This window comes from Lactuca sativa, chromosome 4 (assembly GCF_002870075.4).
Source record: "Lactuca sativa cultivar Salinas chromosome 4, Lsat_Salinas_v11, whole genome shotgun sequence".
NCBI classification, from domain to species: domain Eukaryota; kingdom Viridiplantae; phylum Streptophyta; class Magnoliopsida; order Asterales; family Asteraceae; genus Lactuca; species Lactuca sativa.
The window spans coordinates 36,463,091-36,484,641 of record NC_056626.2 but is presented as its reverse complement, the minus strand read 5'-3'; the positions used below and the strand labels follow the sequence as shown (position 1 = coordinate 36,484,641).

The 21,551-nt window shown below is 32.3% G+C and overlaps 2 protein-coding genes across 3 annotated transcripts in view; both read left to right on the top strand.

Annotated features, from left to right (window-relative positions):
* Nucleotides 1–6,384, top strand: part of LOC111908998 (uncharacterized protein At4g15970) — a 29,571-nt gene extending 23,187 nt beyond the window's left edge. Inside the window, exon 5 of one of the 2 annotated variants that reach the window (XM_023904798.3) lies at nucleotides 6,245–6,384. The gene's annotated coding sequence lies outside the window, so the exon portion shown is untranslated. Of the gene's footprint in view, nucleotides 1–5,802; nucleotides 6,175–6,244 lie in introns of those variants that run through there. The other variant, XM_042900909.2, reaches the window with a different exon arrangement.
* A 3-nt stretch (nucleotides 6,385–6,387) lies between these two features.
* Nucleotides 6,388–20,624, top strand: LOC111908997 (protein indeterminate-domain 6, chloroplastic). Its single transcript, XM_023904793.3, has 3 exons — nucleotides 6,388–6,641; nucleotides 19,111–19,727; nucleotides 19,871–20,624. Exons 1-3 carry the CDS (start codon nucleotides 6,406–6,408, stop codon nucleotides 20,329–20,331), a joined length of 1,314 nt encoding a protein of 437 aa, XP_023760561.1. The 5' UTR covers nucleotides 6,388–6,405; the 3' UTR covers nucleotides 20,332–20,624.
* The last annotated feature ends 927 nt before the right edge of the window (nucleotides 20,625–21,551 follow it).

Sequence of the window (21,551 nt, the reverse complement as noted above, 5' to 3'; positions counted from 1 at the left end):
AGAAATCTATAAGAAGTTATAAAGTATTATTCATATATTCTCCTAGATGGCACTCTATTTAAATCTTTTCATTCTACACCTATTTTGGATGCATTCACTAGAATTATTTTTTCATAATTTAATGATTCGTGTGAACAATATTCTCTCTCTCTCTCTCTCTACCTCTCTCTCTCAAATAAATTTTAAAACTTATTCGATATTCTTTTTCCACATTCTAAACCTTGTTTTAGTTAATGAAATTTTGTGTTGATAAAACACTTACGACTATGGTTTTCATTGATCCTTGATGTGTAAAATATAATTAATAGCCACTTTGAATCATAACAAATGTTATGGTTAACATAAGTTCATGTGGTTAAATTTCAACTATATAGGCCTTTCTGCACAACGCCCGGACAATCGCCTAGTATTATGTTATAAAGGGAGCATTTTCCTTTCACCACATTCATTTGAAACACCCATGTATTTTTTCTTCCACCACATTCATTTGAAACTCTCATAATTTTCAATTTTTTTCTAATAATAATTATAAGTTGGTTAATAAAGTTAAATAAATATCAAATCTAAAGTGTAATTACATATAAACTAAATTTGACTATTAAAATATTATATTTATCTACTTATAAAGTTATGTTTTTTTAACTTTTAACATATTATCCTTAGTTTATTAGTTTTAATATATTGTTGGATGTAAACCATTATCATTTTAAAGATACAATTTTGGAACAATTTGTATAAAATATTTAAATTATTAATTTGAATATAATATTATAGGGTCAACTTAAATATAAATTTTAGTTTAACTTAAACAACCCAATTGATATTTTGTAAATAGTTAAAATGATTAATTGTAGTGACTTTCTAATAATGATTATAAGTTGGTTAATAAAGTTAAATAAATATCACACCTAAAGTGTAATCATAAAAATACTAAATTATAATTTTAGAATAATATCTTACTTCTACTTATAAAGTTATGTCTTTAACTTTTAACATATTATACCTAATTAATTAGATTTAATATGCTATTGTATGTAAACCATTATCAGTTTAAAGCTACAACTTTTGAACAGTTTGGACAAAATACTTAAATTGTTAATTTAAATATAACATTACAATATCAATATAAATATAAATTTCAGTTCCACTTAAAAAACCAAAAAATATTTTGTAAATAGTTAAAAGTAATAAATTGTAGTGATAAATGCAAAAACTAAATTGTAATCTCAATTTAACTAAAATATTTCATAAAGATACTTTTATAATCGTTCAAAGTTTTAAAATTAATATTTTAAAATAACTTACAATAACAATAGCTAAAACTAACTCTATATAAATGATTATATTGTTACCTTTAAAGTAAAAAAAACAATGTTTGATGTTTTAAATAATTATAATGATAGAAATTAAAACATTAAGCAAATAAATTTAAAAAAAATTAATTAACAATAACAACTATAAATAACATTAAACCATATATTATATTTAATTTTATTCATGTGTAACTCGCGGATAGAAGTCATTCAAACGATTGAGATTATGCAGTTACAATAGATGTATATATTATCATATAATTCAAAATAATCAATATATTATATATCAATTTAGTTTACGAATTATTATATCAAATTTAACAACAACGTTATTGCTATATTTAAAAAAGAACATATATTTGTAAAGACTTTAACTATATATGTGTTTCTGCGCAATGTGCGGGCATTCACCTATTATTCTAATAAAAGAATAGGTTTATTCTCCTTTTGTCATGTGTCACTCTATTAGACCACCTAGTTAATGTCATGCCATTTGTCAATATATTTATTCTCCATTTCAAATTAAAATTTTTTCCACTCTAATTACATTAAATTAATAACATTATAATAAAAGTAAAAATAACATTAATACAAATTATAAGCTCATGTATTTATTTAAATCAACGATTATAATTGTATATAACTAAAAAATTATGTCTTAATTAACAATTTATTTAAAATAATTTATTAATAATTTTGATCTTTTTGCTATGAAAATTTTATTAATTTTATAAACGTGGTTCCCACGGGTTATAAACTAGTTAAATATATTTGTGTGTAAAAGTAATAAAACCGTCATTCCAATAAAATTATATCAACTACAAGTTCTGCAACAGTTACATTAAAAAAAACGTTATATTCTCCAAAAAGAAACATCTAAATTAATATAAATAAAGTGCAAAATTTTAATTTCTATCCTCTAAAAATAGAAATCTCTATAAAAAATAATAAAATATTCTTCATACCTTCTCACTAGAATTATCTTTCATACCTTAATGATTCCCTTTAACCGTTCTATATATCTCCCTTTATAAAATAAATTTTAAAACTTAGTGGATGATATTTATTCTCGCATTCTCAATGAAAAATTATGTGTCGATAAAACACTTACGACCAAAGTTTATTTAATATGCGATGTCTAAATTATTATCAATAATCACTTTGAAAAATTTGATGTGTGAAAAATAAAAAAAAATGTTATGTTTGATATAACATGTGGCGAAATAGACAAAAAAAATATCCATGGTTAAAATAAATTGTTTCTATAACGATTTATAGTCCTGTTAATGTAATATACGAGATTAAAAGGTAAATCATATTACTTATTAAAGATACTTGTGTGTCAAAATGAGAATTGTCATGATAATAAAACTTAACGTGAAAATATGTTCTTCATTAGTCACATTAAAAAACATTATGTAACTATAACACATTTACAACTACAACTTGATTAATTGTGTATGTCTAAAATGTAAACAATAAACGAACTCACCAATATATATATATATATATATATATATATATATATATATATATACACACACACACACACACACACACACACACACACACACACACACACACAGAGACTATTTTTAGTCTCTAAAAGTAGACATCTATATTAATATAAACAAAGTGTTCCGAAATTTTAATATTTATGTAGAAGTAGAAGCCTCTAACAAATTAAAAAAAAATCATATTAGTATTTTTACTTAACCATAAATTATAATCGAAGGTGGTTACATTTTGACATATATGATGTAAATTTAAAGCATTCGTACATTCAGTTACAAAAAAAACTTAATTGCTTTTTATATGTATGTGTCGATAGAAATTCGAATTCGTCTATTGTTCGATGTCGAAAACATAAAAAAAAATTAAAAAAAAAAACAAATTATATCGAAATGTAGACAAAAATTCACCATGAAACGTAGACAACTCAAATTTAAACCGACATGTGTATACAAAAACAAGTAAGTTGTTCTTTTAAAAAATAAAATAAAATAAATGAACCAAGAAGTTCAAAATTTACGGTCAAATGTTTACCACCTTGAATTTATACGGACACATACATAAAAATAAATACATAAAAACTAGTTTTCTTTAGGTTAACGAACAGAAGTTATTATATACGACGTGAATCATGCGTAGAAAATGTAAATAAAATTAAACACAAAATGAAAAAAAAAACATTTATTCCAGACATAAACAAACTCGAATATAATATGTTTTTAACAGTTAAAGATCGAAAAATCTTATATGTGGCACGACTCATATGTATGAAACGTAAATAAAATTAAGCATGAAAACGTAAAAAAATATGTCGAAACGTAGACAAACTTGAATTTATACCGACACGTGCATAAAATAACAAATTTATTTTTAAAAGAATTAACGAACGGAAACTCTAAAAATCATGTCGAAACGTTGACCACCTTGAATTTATACCAACACATATAAAAATAAGAACATAAAAAATAGTTTTTTCTAGGTTTACGAAAGAAAGTTATTTTGAAAAATCAAATTATATATAATACGGAGGATAAAAATGATGGTTTAAAAAATGAAGGGGTGATAATAACATTTTAAAAAGTTCAAAGTAAATGGTGAAAATGAAATTTTAAAAAGTAAAGGGCTGGAAAAGCCAAAAACTCTTAAACTTTAAATATGAAAAAGAGAATACATAAATGGTCCTTATGGTTCACCCATTGTTACAAACTTAGTCCCTACTATGTAAAAAATACCAAATTACCCTTAACTAATGGACTAAAACTAACGGTGTTAGCAAAAAAGGACCATTCATGCAAGTTTTGAAAATCACGAGGACTATGCTCGTAAAAAAATAGTAAGGATTGAGTTTGTGATCGTTAGTAAATCATAGGGATTATTTATCTAATTTTTTCTAAATTATATTACCATTTAAAGATACTTGTGTGTAAAAATGATACAATAACATGCTAATAGAACTTCATGTAGCTATAGGTCCTTCAATAATCATATTTAAAAAAACATTATATTACTATAGCAAATTAACAACCATAGTTTAATTAATTGTCTGTCTAAAATATAAACAATTGTATAACTCACCTAATAGAACTTCTGTCTAAAATATATATATATATATATATATATATATATATATATATATATATGTGTGTGTGTGTGTGTGTGTGTGTGTGTGATTTTTATTTTCTAAATACAAACATGTATATTAAATATAAACAAAGTGTTCCAATATTTTGAATTTTTATGATCTAAAAATAAAAATCTATATATATATATATATATATATATATATATATATATATATATATATATATATATATATATATAAAAGTTATTTTTTTCTCTAAAAACAATCATCTATATATAAACAAAGTGTACTGAAATTTCAATTTTTATCCTCTAAAAATAGAAATCTCTTACAAATGATAAAATATTATTCATACATTCTCAATAAAATTATCATTTGTACTTTAATGATTCCTTTGAACCGTTATCTCTCTCTCTCTCTCTCTCTCTATCTATATATATATATATATATATATATATATATATATATATATATATATATATATATATATATACAATTTAGTGGATGACATATATTCCCGTATTAACTTTTTTTTTTATGAGTTAAACTGTGTGTCGATAAACGACTATGGTTCAATTGATCCGTGATGTCTAAATTATAATCAATGGTCACTTTGAAAATTTTTGGCGTGTCCGAAGGATAACCAATGTTATGGATAACATAAGTTTAGCCAGCTAAGTAGACAATAAATATCCACAATGAAAATAAATTGCGTGTCTATAATGATTTATAATCATGTTTTAATGTAATTTACGTGACTAAAAGGTGAATTATATTTCCTATTAAAGATACTTATGTGTCACAATGATAAAACTATCATGCTAATAAAACTTTGTGTGACTAGGTTATGTAATAGTTGTATTTAAAAAACTATTATGTGGCTATTGCAGATTTACAACTACAATTTAATTAGTTGTCTATATCTATGAAGCATCTAAGCCTTTGCTTCATATGTCATCGGTGGTGTTTTGATTGAAAATTTTAATTGGGAGAAAAGTTTTCAGGTTTTCGTGCGCTCATGTGGTTTCTATTTATACACAAGCTGTACCAAATTACTTACTGACACACTTATTTGTATGTGTATGTGAGGGTATACACTTCAAGTTCAATTTTTTTTTTTTCTGATTTTTGTTCTCATGGGTGTGAGTCATCGTTTCATCATGCAGAATGTCTATTTTAAGTAAAATCTTAGTTGTAAGAAAGAAGAAAATGTGACACAGGTCATGTGAGAGTTCACATTATAATCACACCAATAGTGACTGTGGATGTCATCAATTACACCTTATATGAATACTTCCAGTAACCATATATTTTTTCTCTCTCTCGATAAAGTGTTTACTTTCGTGTGTATTTGGACTTTCAAAAGATTAACATCATGAAGGGATACTTTATTAGTTGATAAAAAGGAAGAAACATCGAAAGATATCTTCAGGATCTTTTCCACCATCCAAAGGAGTTCATAATACTGAGATCATGATGAACTCTCATCAAGAGCCGAATCTCATGCTGCCAACATCCTTAGTTCCATCCCAGCGTCATCATCCTATTGCTCCCATGGGGCAAAGAAATGAACCTGGCTCCTCATGCAAGTTCTTCAACTTTTGTACTATTTTACCAAATAATCTTTGCATTTTTGTATTTTAAAAGTGCTATAAAAAGGAGGAAAGAAAAAGGAAATTCACAAATTTTGTTTTGTATTTTTTTCATAGAATTCTTGCAATTGAACTGAGAGATTAAAATGGGAGTTTTCAATCATTTTTTTAACGAATTTTGTTATTTTATTAATTCACACATTTATGACTCTTTCTTATTTGGCATTTTGGTTCTTTAATGATAGATATAGAAGTAGTAGAAGTATCTGCGGCCACTCTACTTGATGCAAATAGGTTTGTTTGTCAGTACTGCCACAAAGGGTTCCAAAGAGAGCAGAACTTGACACTTCACAAGCGAGTTCACAATCTTCCATTTCATCTCAAAACAAGGGGTGCAAAGGATGCAATGCCTAGAAAGGTGTATATATGCCCTGAGGTCACCTGCATCAACCACCAACCTTCTCATGCCTTGGGAGATTTCGGTGGTCTCAAGAAACATTATTTAAGGAAACACAGTAACGACAAAAAACACAAGTGCGACAACTGCTCCAAGACTTACGCAGTTGAGTCCGATTTGAGAGCACATTTAAAAAATTGCAGCACAAAAAGGTACATTTGTCAATGTGGCGCCCGATTCTCGAGGTATGACTTAATCAACTTCCATTTGCTTCATACAGTATAGATTTTATGATCTATAAATAACTAAAAGTGCACTAGTTTTCTAAGAATGGAAGCTTTTTTAAAATGTTTTATTTCTTTAAAAATGCCGTTCTTTTGATTATTTTGCGCCATTTTTAAAGATAAAATTTTGTCTAAACTTGTCGAAATGGCATGTCTAGAAAGGAACTCATTAATTACTAGTTTATTAAAAAAATTAATTACATTAATTGAGATACTTTTATTGCTCTCGTTTTAATTCCTGAATGGGCTGTCGGGTCAAGAAACAAAACTGAGTTGTATGAGAACGGGGATGTCGTTACTTTGATTCTTCTCCAAATGATAACTGTACTTATGAAGTCACAAATTTCCATGAATCATTCTCTTAATAAAAACCAGCTATGTAAACGGAAACGTGCTTCTGTTGTCTGCTAACATCCCAAAATCTCTATTATCCTTTAGACAAAGACTAGAAAAAGACAGTGAGTGGGTAGATTAAGGTTTACAGTGTAGTTGGACACCTTTAAGAATAAATGAAACCAATTTATTTCTTTCTTATGAGAAAATATGTAGGAAATGTTGAAAAACAAAGAGGATCTTATGTGTGAGGGAGCGTGATTCAGGGCTGTAATCAGTGATGAGGAATTTGGAGCTGTGGAAGTAACCGTGAAAGAGAAGGAAGGAAAAAGTTTCACTCCAATTAAAATGGGAAAACAGCTTACAATACACGAGAGGAAAAGGTGTGTTATATACATCCAACTAATTGGTGTAGCTACTTACGTATAAAAGGGATGACTAGTCAAACTCCATAAACGAAGAAGGGAGTGTCTCCGTGACCTCAGCACGCAGCGCCGGGGGGGGGGGGGGGGGGGGGGGACAAGAAACCAACAGCCAGCGAATGTTATTTTTCTTAATGGAAACATCTGCAAGAAATGGTCGTGTCTAGAGCTCGTTGTGTTTAAGCTTCACATTCTCCCTCGTAACCGGATCAAGATTGGTGTCCGTTAATCTAGGCATGTTCACGTTTCATCATGCTTCACTTGCACCAAAGTCGTGATAAGAATATATTCTCTTTGGTACATAAATATTGACGTGTCCCACTAAGATTTGTCGGTTCCAACAAAATCCATTATAAATTGAAAACGGATATAAATATGTTCCACCATGAAACATGAGATTCTTCATAACGGCCTAGCTAATGTTATTTTTCTTAATGACGACATCTGCAAGAATGGTCGGATCCGGAGCTCTTGGACTCAACCGAGTCCTATTTAAGCTTCACATTCTCCCTCCTAACCGGATCAAGATTGGTGTCCGTTACGCTAGGCATGACATTTCATCGTGCTTTACTCGAACCAAAGTCGTGACAAATATATATGCTATTTGATACATCAAATTGACGTGTCCTACAAATTGAAAACATATATAAATATGTTCCACCATGAAACATGAGATTCTTCATAACGGCCTAGCTAATGTTATTTTTCTTAATGACGACATCTGCGAGAATGGTCGGATCTGGAGCTCGTGGACGCAACCGAGTCCTATTTAAGCTTCACATTCTCCCTCCTAACCGGATCAAGATTGGTGTCCATTACGCTAGGCATGACATTTCATCATGCTTTACTCGCACCAAAGTCGTGACAAATATATATGCTATTTGATACATCAAATTGATGTGTCCTACTATGATTTGTTGGTTCCAATAGAATCCATTGTAAATTGAAAACATATATAAATATGTTCCACCATGAAACATGAGATTCTTCATAACGGCCTAGCTAATGTTATTTTTCTTAATGACGACATCTGCAAGAATGGTCGGATCCGGAGCTCATGGACTCAACCAAGTCCTATTTAAGCTTCACATTCTCCCTCCTAACCGGATCAAGATTGGTGTCCGTTACGCTAGGCATGACATTTCATCATGCTTTACTCGCACCAAAGTCGTGACAAATATATATGCTATTTGATACACCAAATTGGCGTGTCCTACTATGATTTGTTGGTTCCAACAGAATCCATTATAAATTGAAAACAAATATAACTATGTTCCACCATGAAACATGAGATTCTTCATAACGGCGTAGCTAATGTTATTTTTTTTTAACGGCGATATCTTCAAGAAGGGTCGGATCCGGAGCTCGTGAAGTCAACGTCCTAGTTAAACTTCACATTCTCCTTCTTAACCAGATCAAGATCGATGTCCATTACTCTAGGCATGTTCACGTTTCATCATGCTTTACTTGAACCAAAGTCGTGATATATATATATATATATATATATATATATATATATATACACACAAACACACACACACACACATCAAATTGACGTGTCCCACTATGATTTGTTGGTTCTAACACAATCCATTTAAAACTGAAAACGGATATAAATATGTTCCACCATGAAACATGAGATTTTTTATAACGGCCTAGTTGATGTTAATTTTCTTAACGACAACATCTACGAGAATGGTTGGATTTGGAGCTCATTGACTCAATCGAGTCTTGTTTAAGCTTCACATTCTCCCTCTTAACCGAATCACGATTGGTCTCCATTACTCTAGGCATGTTCATGTTTCATCATGCTTCACTTACACCAAAGTCGTGATAAGTATATATATATATATATATATATATATATATATATATATATATATATATATATATATATATATATATATACGCTCTTTGATACATCAAATTGACGTGTTCCACTACGATTTGTCGCTTCCTACAAAATCAATTATAAATTGAAAACGGATATAAAATGTGCCACCATGGAACATGAGATTATTCATGAAGGAAAGTTTTGGGTTTTTGTCGGCCTATTGTCGACATAAAAGGTGATAAGTGAAATACGATGTCCTATTAGTTCCTTCACTAGATTTACAAGCCAAGTGGCTTGAAACCTTGCTACCTGTGCTATGATTAACTAGGCCTCATAAGTAGATAAATTAACAATCCTCATATTTTGTGATTACCATGTGATCGCATTCCAAAAACTCCGCATGCTCGTACTTTTTTTTCTAACGGTGTCACCTCCAAGATATACAATATGTAAACTCGTCAAAGTCTTCAATTTACCTTCTTTCTCCTCAAGTAAGCATGTAATTGAAAGTTCCCATTTAAAACAACTTAAAATCCAACAAAAAGACACGTTCATGTGAGTGTGAGTCAAGTACCTCAAACAGCCGACCACTTTGTCCTTTTCGACTATCAACTTTGATTCCATAGGAGATTTTGTCTCGCTGCAATCTTGCACTCAAATCGTTCCAAGATTTTTTTTTCCAGAAAACGTTCGTTGTAAAGCTATTCCCCAACCTATTTTGAGCCACTAAATTAAGGATGAACCTCACAGTATAAAGTATCAAGTCTTTTATTAGTGTAAAATTTTCATGAAAAATCAACTCTTCGTCTCTGCATAAACCCATCAGTGGTCAAGCTTTGTACTTCATCGCCTTTTATGGGGTGTGTTTATTTACTTTATAGATCCATTTCAAATCAATTACTCTATGACTCAGAATTTTTGTAAGTAGTCTTAGAGCAGTGGGTATGGGTTGCCTCCACGGCGTTATTATCTATGTGGAGGGCCCATAACGCCGTTATAACCCAAAGAACATCGCCCCCTTGCTCGTTATGGGGCTTCTCGTTGTAATGACCACCTACATTAATGACATATTCTTCTTCTTCTTCTTCCTTTTTACCACCTTAATCGCCGTATAACATGGAACACCACCCCCTAATCTCGTTGTAGAGAGAAGATGGTGATTTGGCTACGTTAGGGGTGGGTATGGGCAATTGCATCCAAGTCCATTTACATATCCCTGTGAAAGGTTCTCGATGTTGTCGCCTCTTTAAAATTTGAGGGTGTTGTTATATGTATCATCTGATTTGACATAAATCAAACCCCTCTTGATTGACTTAAGTATTTTGTTTATTTATTTATTTATTTATTTTTGTCTGATAAAACCCCTTTTTGTTTGATTTTTTTTGTCATTCTTTTTTGTTAGTTTTGTTTTTCTCTTTTTATTTTGTTTTATTATTATTATTATTATTATTATTATGGTTTTAATATATTTTATTTTAATAAAAATGTATGTTTGTGTGTGGGTTTTGTTTATGAACGATTGTATTATATATATTGTTCCACGATTACAAAAGATCGACATAATAGAAAACATTTTGATTATTACTGTTTTTTTTGTCTTGTTTTTAATTTTTAAATTCTAGTAAGAGTTATTATCCGCGTCTTTTATTATTTTGTTTTTTACTGAATGCATACATTCCATCACGAGTTATTAATGTCCCCATTTTTTCACATAGATTGTCCTTGTGATGATGGTGAGGGTGATGTTGGGCGCGGGATGAGGGTAAAAATAAATTAAGAAAATAATATAAATCTAAAATAATTTAAAAAAAAAATATAGACAGTTGCATTATATTTTTCATATATAACAGGTATGAAAATCATAACAAAATAATATAGAGGAAACATGATCTCAGTAATTTACTTTGAAAAAAGTATTTTTAATACTATCTTTAATAACGAGAATATTAAAAAGAAAAATAACGAAACAAATAAAAACAAAAAAAAAAAAGAAAAAAAAAACATAATGACGGGGATGCAATAGTAAATAATTCTAAGAAATGTTTTAATCTTTTTTTCACTCCGATTGTCACCGTGAGGGTGAGAGTATAGTTATGGTGATGGTACAAAAATTGCTACAAAAGAATAACACATGGATAGTTCGTACAAACAAAAGAAAAAACAATTAATCAAAGGGTGCACAATTAATTTGAGGTGGGGTGTATAAATAATTCAAAGAAATGTTCTAATCTTTTTTCACTCAGATTGTGAATGTAAGGGTGAGAGTGATGCTTGGGTGAGAGTGAGGTGGGGCCAAATCGATTAAATAATTCTAAGAAAATAATGAAATTAGTTTTGAGAAAATAAATGAATCAAGATATAGACAACAACGATATAGTTTTTTTTCATACATAAAAGGTACAAAAATCTCTACAAAAGAATAACACAGAGAGAGACAGTCTAAACGAACAAAAACAAAAGAACCATCGAGCACCATGATATAAAGTAGAAATCCAAAATTGGATAAAACCATTATGAAATGACGTTCTAATTACACGGTTACATGATCGATAAATTGCTAAAGAGAGGAGAGAAAGACGGTGTAGGAATGAATGAAACTTGACATCTAAATGACTTTATATAATAGCATTATAAAGAGTCTAAAACAAACTCTAGAACCCATACATAATAGGAAACTTTCCTAATATATGGGTAACTTAAGAGGCGAGCGAAGGTTTCAGAGCATCTTCACAAAACTCCCCCTTGAGACGAAACTGATCTTCAACAAAAGAACCTTCATACTTTGGAAGTCATAAGTCAAAAATAAATATTGTCATAAGTGCATCATGAGTAAATTCACTTGAACTACATAAATGGAAAACCACAGTGATAAATCAAGTCACCAAAAAACGTCACTACATATGAACCTTCATATGGAATTAACGCCTTTCAACCAAAATACCTTTCGGGATCCCAACACTACTAAAGCCGAAAACCTTTGAAAGTTGGCAATAGAAAGGAGTATAAGCCAAAACTCTAAAAGAGTTCGGTCCACAATGAAATCTCATTAATTGTTGATTATTCTGAACATCTCTCTTGTCCAAAATAACCCAAAGCATCATCATAATCGGCTCGAGCCATTATATCTATCATCTTCGCTTGTCAACGGGAAAGCCTTGTGCCATGATCTAAAACGAAATGTCATATTTGATAGCCATTAAAAAAAGTGATTTTAAATAACCTCTACAAAACCTAAAAAAATTGATTTTTATAGGTTGGAAGAGTTGGGAGACTAGAACAAAAAAAACGATTTGTTAGGGTTGAAAAAAAATCAATTTATAAGTTGTGAATAATATATGGCAGATATAAATATATAATCAAATTAATTGGAACCGCCCCAAAAAAATATCAATTATAATTATATAGTGGTTGTGATTATGAGCAAATCAATTAAAATGGGCTTAATAATGACAGTTAAAGTGGATGTGATATGGGATAAGGAAAACACCTAAAGTTTGTTGTAATAGGGCTTTAACACCTTGTTCTTGAGTTTTTTTAGGAGTGAAAGGGGTGGAAATGAGAAGATTGAGAGGGAAGATCTTGTTTTAAGTTTTTTTAGGAGAGAAATGAAAGGGAAGGAGAAATAGAGAGGGAGAGGGAAGAAGGAAAATGGTTTAGCTTTCTTCCGCTCATATTTGGCAGATTGTGAAGGAAACAAAAGAAAAAAACCTTTCTACCCTTATATCTTTATCTGTTTAACAAATAGGGCACGCATATGTGACTTCATCTTCTCCTTCAACTTCGTCTTCTCCATTAAGCAAAAAAGCTTATGATTTTCTTCCTACATCTGCGACTTCATCATCTCCTTCTCTCCTTCTCTGCTTCATCTTCTCCTTCTTTGCCTGTATTTTTTCTTGCGACTTTGACATTACCAGGAATAAAATTCTAATTTGAGATTATTTATTCTTTACACACATTGTTGTTTTGATAAATTACAATCCTGATTACAATGCAATCATTGCATGATTAGAGTCCACTTACCAAGTATCATCAATTTCTTCTTCTTTGCTCCGATTTTTCCCCTGTATCAACCTTTTCATCCTTGTGCTTTGTGTTTTTTTTTTTGTCTTAATACACACAGTTGCAGTGTTTTATTCATGTGTAACTCACAGGTAGAAATCATTCAAACGATTGAGATTATGTAGTTATAATAGATGTATATATTATCATATAATTCAAAATAATCAATATATTATATCAATTTAGTATACGAATTATTATATCAAATTTAACAACAACCTTATTGTTATATTTAAAAAAAAACATATATATTTGTAAAGACTTCAACTATATAGGTGTTTCTACGCAACGTGCGGACAATCACCAAGTATATATAAATAAAGAGGACGGTAAAGCGTGGATAAGGGGGAAGGATATTGTGTTGGGGATTCCATTACTTGTAGGAGCCCAAAATATAATGAGTATTAGGATAAAAAATGACATAACTCTTCCCATGGGTTGGATTTGACTCCAAGAGGCCCGAATTCAAAGTGTTATGCAATGGCTTAACAATATGAGCCCTATTTCTGGAAAACTCATCCATAAGTGCTTTACATAACAGACTTTGTTGGACATACAAGTGTTCAGTCAAAGGGTCAATGTTGGCAAGAGTAATGACAAAGACATCATAGAAAAAGTGAACATATTTTCAAAACCTTAATATACCATTGTGTTTACCTTTGAAGATAGAAAGGTTGGTTTTAACCAAACATAGGGGCATTGATTTTTTTTTTCGAGAAACAGGAGTTTTAATCCTCATGAAATAGAAAACAAATTGTTGCAGATCCTTACCCTATAGAATATTTGTCACTGTATATTTTGAGTTGCCGAAACTGGGAAATGACAACAGTCTCGATCATCGGAGCATAGTGAAGAAGGGGGATTGGTGAAACTCCCTTGACCAAACCGATGATGAAAGTTTTCTTCCAAGCTTTCTTTGCCGATCTAACCCCTAAATCACTCCTTGTTATTGTCAATATCGATTGAAAAATCCGACTACAACATAATGGAATGGAATCGTGGGTTTAGAATTCATAATTATAGAATGAAATTTTAATTTTTCCTTTATTTTATTGATCCTTAGGGCTACCTTAACACTATCCACCATAATAGTTTCGTTAGCCATGATTATATTGATAGATGAGATTTTCACCCAACCCACCTTTTATCAATCCTTTCGTTAGCCATGATTAGGGCTACCTTAACAGTATCCACTAGAATAGTTTCGTTAACCATGATTATATTGGTAGATGAGATTATCCATGCTAAATGGTACTCCTTAAATGAGAAAACATACAATTATCTCATTATATGAAAATTTTATATTCCATATACATAGCTCAGAAAAAATGATTTAATCATTTAATCTTAAGGTTAGTAGAGAAGGTTGCTTCAGATTAGAATCAAATTCAAGAACCACCCATAACCATACAATTTATTGCTAGAAATATCAGGGAATCCTTCTTTTTGAAACATAAGAGCTTGATTTTTGGAGTGCTTGCAAAACAAGCAACCTTCTCGTGACCTTTTTCTATCGGTAGATCCACACGCTCAACCAAATAAGAAAAGGAGAGGAGTTGTTTTTAGGGAGATTGCATGTGTTAGTGAGAAGGAGCGAATGTAAAATCACCATTCCTTTTAACAACTTTTGAGAAAGAAAGTGTCGCCAAAAAAAATCGACCACCTGGAAGACCCAAAAAATTAGATGTTAGAGATTTCTTATGAGGCCTATGAAACAATAAACCATCGTTGGCCACCCCTATATATTTCGACCATATTTTGTGACACATACGTATAGGTTTTGTGACTAGATTAAGATTGAACATGATTTTTTGGTAAAGGACTCCCGGTGAAAAACCTTAGAAACCCTACAAACCCAAACTTTGTTCCATATTTGTTAATCTTCCTATTAATGAAAACATTAGTAACTGTCACATACCTCTTGAATGTTGTCCACAAGGCTTTAGTGTCCTAATTAGATAGGAAGTTAAATAAGTAAAAGGTTGAAGGGGTCTTGTGACGTTCCTTTGTATTTGTTAAGCTTCTTATAGTAATTATATGCCTCTTGAGTGCTTTCAACAAGGCTTTAGTGTCCCAGTCAAATGGGAAGTTAGAATAGTAGAAGGTTGAAAAGATCTTGTAAAGATCCTCACTGTTAAATATTATGGAAACCCATTAATTGGGGTTATGGATATATATATATATATATATATATATATATATATATATATATATGGATACATATTACACAATGGGTCCCTATACTATACACACATATAAAAGGAGAATAAATACATTTAACACACCCTAATAGTTTGAGCTGGGGAAGCCCGATCGTTCAAACTATTTCTAAAATCTAGAAACAACCACATAAGTAGACCCTTTGTGAAAATATATGCATACTAATAAGACGATGGAACATGCAACACATGGACATGATCAATCGTAACACGTTCCTAATAAAATGTAGATCAATTTCTACATGCTCGGTTCTTTGAACCTAAACCGGGTTGGATGCTAAATACATGGCACTGACATTTTTACTAAAGAAGATAACTCATGAAGAGGATTTTGAAGCTAAGTAGTTTCAACAACCACATTGAAAATCCGCTGGTACTCGGATTCGACACTACAACAAGAAACACCATGTTGCCATTTGGAGGACCAGGAGATGAGGTTATAAGCAGTGTTCTAAAAGGCGTGCCATGGCGCGCGCCAAGGCGCGCCATGGCGTGAGGCGTGGCTTCGCCATTACGAAAAGCTTCATAACGTTGCTGTTAGGCGTGGCGCGTGGCAAGGCGTGATATGGCGCGTCATGACGTGTTATGGCACGTGTTTTATCGTTTGAGACATAGTTTTTTGCTCTTTGTTATGTCTTTTTAAATCGGAGATATAAGTATTGTGGTTTTTGTTAAATTTTTGTTATTAGTTATTGATCTAACACTTATAAAAAGTAGTTATATTTAATATAAATTTATATTTATGTGTTAATATAATTTTAAATTAATAGAAAATCGCCGCCTTACATCACGCCTTGAAAAATGCCATGGCTCGTTAAGCTTGAGGCTTGGCCTTGCCGCCACGCCACGCCTCACGCCATTTAGAACCTTGGTTATAACCAAGATAGACACAGAACCCAGATGTGGACCGAAGAATTATAGGACACGCGACCCAATCTAAATCAGAGCAAGCAACCAACCGACCAATGGCTGACACACGAATATGAAGACTATGAATTATGGTACCTTGAATGTACCATAAGATGCGTTTGAAAGCATTGAATTGCAGAACACACGGGTCATGCATAAAAAGGTAGACATGCTACACAACATAAGCAATATCGGGATGAGTAAAAGTCATGTATTGCAATGCTCCGACAAGGCTTCGATAAAGAGTAGGATCAAAATCGTCTCACCTCCAATGGCGATCTTGGCTTTGGTGTCAGTCAAAGTGCTGCAGCATTACACGTAGCCATATCAGCTCGTGAAAGAATTTCCTGAGCAAAAGCGGATTGAGAGAGGAAAAGGCCAGAGGATGTGTGAGAGGCAGCTATGCCTAGAAAAAGAAGCTGGCCAAGATCAGACATTGGAAACTCAGACGAAAGTTGAGAGATAACTTTGGAAATCAAAGAGGAGGAAGAGGAGGAAGAAGCAGTGAGGATGATATGACTACATACCAAAAAAGTTAGATAGTATCTAACCAATGATGGTAAATAAATAGAGAATTATGATATTTACTCCTAAAAAAAATCCAACAGACGAGATGTAGATATGAAAACACCGATACCACGCACGAGTAGCATGCTTGAGGCCATAAAGAGCCTTTCGCAGATGATATACATGATCAAGAAACTAAGTGTTGAAATGTTCTGGGGTTAGCACATGTAAACAGTCTCAACAAGGCCGCCATGAAGAAAGACATTGTAACATTAAGTTGATGAATATGCCAATGATGGGATACGAGAATGCTAAGAAGAATGCAAATGGTGGATGGTTTAACAACATGACTGAAAGTTTCATCAAAATCTAAAACCAGGCTGTTGAGAGAAACCCTACACAACAAGACGACCTTTGGTGAGAGCGCCAATGAGCACCACACATAGCCTGGGCAGTAGAGCGAGGAATAGAAGATATATCATAAGTGGCGACAAGGTTGAAGTTATGATTTGGCCGGAGAGAACCAGTACGAGATTCGATGACCATCGGATAACCAATCGTAGTTGACAAGAACAACACCATTACCAACCATAATAAATTTAGATTTACACGGATTTAGTGAATGTATTATACCTTGGTTGAAAGTCGTATGTGACCTTGCTCTCGAGTCTATGTAGTAATTATTTTCTTGTGGAGGTTGGACAGACATGGCCTGAAAAATGGAGCCGAGATCCGTGAATTGGTGTGGTTGATGTTGTGAGGCTAGACCTCTGAAAGAGGTCTGTAGCTGCGGTGAATAGTGCTGTTGATTTGGACCCAGCGAGGTTGCTTAAGCAGTTGGTAGAGAGGATTTGCAATGTTGTTTTCTTAGCTAATGATGATGTTGAGTCGGCTGGAAGGTGTCAAAGGCAATGTCGGGCAACAGTTGCTGAGGCACGAGAGGAGGGACCGAAGCTTTGTCCACCGAGAGCAGCAGACGAAAGCTATTGATAAGCGATGTACAACCGGTTGAACATGTTGCAGAGGCAGATTGAAAGCAGGAGGAGCACCAAGGAGTCCTTGTGACTGATTCGCAGCAAGTCCGAATGTATTGAGTGCGCCAAAAAAAGCTTGATTCTGTCGCGTAACAACCTATGAACCTGAAAAAGAATTAGGGGTAGATGAGACATTAGTATTACCCCCTCCTTTGGAACCAAATTGCCCATTGTTTTTACCCCCATTAAATTTATTTTTTGATTTTCCGTTTGTGTGAATGGATGAGTATAACGCAGTTGAAAAGGATTGTAGGGCATCACTATTCCATTGATGGATTGTTCATGAGAGTCATGGAGAAGGAGAATGTTATTAGCCTCAAGAAATGAGGGGAATGGCTTTGTGTTGGTGATGACATCATTAATGCTATGCTATGAATTTATAGTCACTTGTTTTTTTGTTAACTTCAAATCTATATTGAGTTTGATATTGTTCCTTGACTAACTTTCAAATCGAAAGTTTTGTCAACCCACTTCACCAAATCTTGTTAAGTGCATCCTTGGTGATCTTTCTAATAATCGCATAATAGTTTTTGTTGTTGATTGGTATCGTTGATTTTTTAACACCTTTTAGTTTAGAAGCCATAGTTGATGTGATTTTAAAATTTATCATTAGACATTTCATAGTGATCAATTTAGATCTATGTATATTGAACTTGACAAGTTCATTAATGTGTGAATGTACATGTGACTTTGAAGGTCTTTGTTTCTGTTTTATTTAAACACGTAAAGTAAACGGACATTGAAATTTTGAAGGTCGATGCATTAATTTGAGACTTGCTTATGAATATAAGCCAAGTCTTTAAATTAATAATTTATTAATTTATCGATATAATAATATCTTGCTAAATCAATAAAATATCTCAGTCCCAATATTATTAATTTATAGAGGGTTTTAGTCTAAGTTTACAAGTGTCTCATGCCATTGATATAAAAGGAAATCCTTTATTATATATATGGCACTTACATGCTTGAGACCCAATAAGGATATCCGAGTTCATGTTTTGTTAGGTGTCGCCATTCCTTTGGTATTGCAATCTTTTTCTACATCCATATATTTGAAGTCACCAGTATAGTTTCTTATTTGTCAATATCTAATTACATTATATTTTGTAGTTCTCACAGATTCGGTCATCACCAGGATTATTGTGATGCACAAGTGCTTGAGGATGCATCAATTTATGGAAATAACAACACCACCAATTCTATCAGCTCAACTACATCATATCTACCATCATCCTACATGGGAGACAACTCAATAGGAAGCACTACCAATATCAACAACAATAGCCTTATTGGGTCAACTACATCATATTTACCAATTTCTGCCATGGGAAGCAACAACAACATCAACAACCTAATAGACTCAACTATGTCACATCTACAAACGTTCAACAGTCACATAGGATTCACTACACCACATCTAGGTCCTCAGATTTCCTCCAGCCAGAACCAGACCAGCCAGTCTCGATTGTCTCCTATAATAACTGAGCATGGGAGCCTTACGAATGACCCATCATGGGGATTAAACATGGCAAGGATTCCTTATAATATCTCTTCTCTTTCATCAACTCCACAAAACCAACATGAATTTCAGGAAAAAACTGGGATGGGGTATTACACAAATCTAATGAATATCGATTATAGCAATGTGAACCATGAGAATACCAGCTTTATGGGAGATGTTAGCCATTATGGAAGTGTGGAAGGATCGAACTTATATTCAGGTCCAGGTATGATACTTAATAACTCAATTTTTCTTAATCTGACATCATATGCGACTAGCTAACCCTACTTTTGGAACACTCAACTTTTGAGTATACTTGGTAGAGTTCTAGAACCAGAATCACTTCTAATATGGTACAAGACTTTGCAGGCTCTTCCTCCAGTGAATTTCAAGGGTTTAACATGCTTCCTTTTGGTACACCTAATCTTGTTGCAAACATGGATCTGTATGGCTCAGCTTCTGGAAACAGTAACGCTTCTAACATGGTGCAACCATATGCAATGTCTTCCTCTAGTTATGGTGGATATATCATCCCACAAGAGCACAATTCTCTCTTTGACAACCAGCACTTCGGCATTGCAGAAAACAGTGGATTTCATGATATCATGAACACACTCCATAATCCGGTAACTGGCAGAGGTGTTGAATTCTCTACTATCAACGAGAATGTTGGTAGTAGCTACAACCAAGGGAATTACAGTGGTTATGTCGATGGTAGTGGATACATCAACTATGGAGCTGAAAGAGAAGTTTGGAACTCCGGAACATTAGGAGCAGTAGCCCCAGCAGATGAAAATCAGTACTGGAATCAACATGGATTTGGGTTTTGAATGATCCACTGGGTTCATGTTAACCTTCAGTACTGTTGGATTTCATGGGTATTATGCAAGAAGAATAAAGCAAGTGGGTATAGTGTTTTCGGTTTCTAGTTAAGTTGCTTCACAACTTTTTATATATATGAATGAAATGCTCAAGATGTTTATATTGGTTTTTAGAATGATACTTGAACTTATTAGGAGAGGGCGTGTTGATACTTTTGTTTTGGTGTGTTGATACTTTTGTTGAATGATTACTGCTCACTTGCTTCAGAGATATCTTAATTTTAGTTTTTAATTTAAACAAATGCTAGTTAGTAGTGTTAATTAAGCGCCTTGTCAGTTTTCTCTCTTTTTTTTTTTTTTTCTTGCTTAGTAGATGCAAATTCACTACTAGTATTAATAAGAACTCGATGTTTTTAAAGGGGTGTTGGTTGCTGAGAATAAGTATATATTTTGAAACCAAAGGGCTTATCAAGTGTTAGGTATCGATGCTTTAAAAGATTATTTATCTCAGATTAGTACAATTGTAACCAAAAGGAAGTGATATTAGGAGGAAGTAACCGAATAATGGTTGTTTTAAAATTTTAATGAAATCTTACATCTACATTTCATCCTGAGGAAGCCCATGGCATGTCTAATTATATATTTGATGAATTAATGAGTCGCTTACAATCTCACGAGGAAAGGTGGAATAGCTCACAAGAACAGAATAAGCAACAAGTTTTCCAGATAAAGGGGGATTAAAGTTCTGGTGGTAGAGGATATGACGAACCTGGTTTTTGTAGAGGGTGGGTGATAAGGACGACCGTCCAGGCCCATATTCTAAGGGGGCCCAAAATTTTTATAGGCTTTGTTTTATATTAAGATGCTAGTACAAGTATTTTTTTTTTTTTTTCAATTAGTGGGTTAATATAAAAATGTTGATGAAATTTATGTATTATAAGGGCCTTTTTTTCCTTCTCGCCCTGGGCCTAAATTATGGTTGGAACGGGCATGCTTGAAGTGGTTTGGTCCCGCGTATAAGCTTTAGTAAAACCTACATGTAATAAAGATAATGAAAAATTATAAAAAAAAATGTATTTCTATTTGTTGTAGTATGAAATCCACAAGTTTATAGGTTGTATAATCAAATTTCTTACAAATTGATTATTAGTATAGATGTGGTGATTAATGACGATGCCGGATGATCTCGGAAAGAAAACAAATGAGTAAATTTTATTCCTTTCTCAAGT

Excerpts from the sequence above, each read along its gene's own strand:
- LOC111908997 (XM_023904793.3), top strand. The coding sequence starts at position 6,406 with ATGCCTAGAAAGGTGTATATATGCCCTGAGGTCACCTGCATCAACCAC. Across the intron at positions 6,642-19,110 it reads TGTGGCGCCCGATTCTCGAG|TTCTCACAGATTCGGTCATC; the intron begins GTATGACTTAAT and ends TATATTTTGTAG. Across the intron at positions 19,728-19,870 it reads GAACTTATATTCAGGTCCAG|GCTCTTCCTCCAGTGAATTT; the intron begins GTATGATACTTA and ends AAGACTTTGCAG.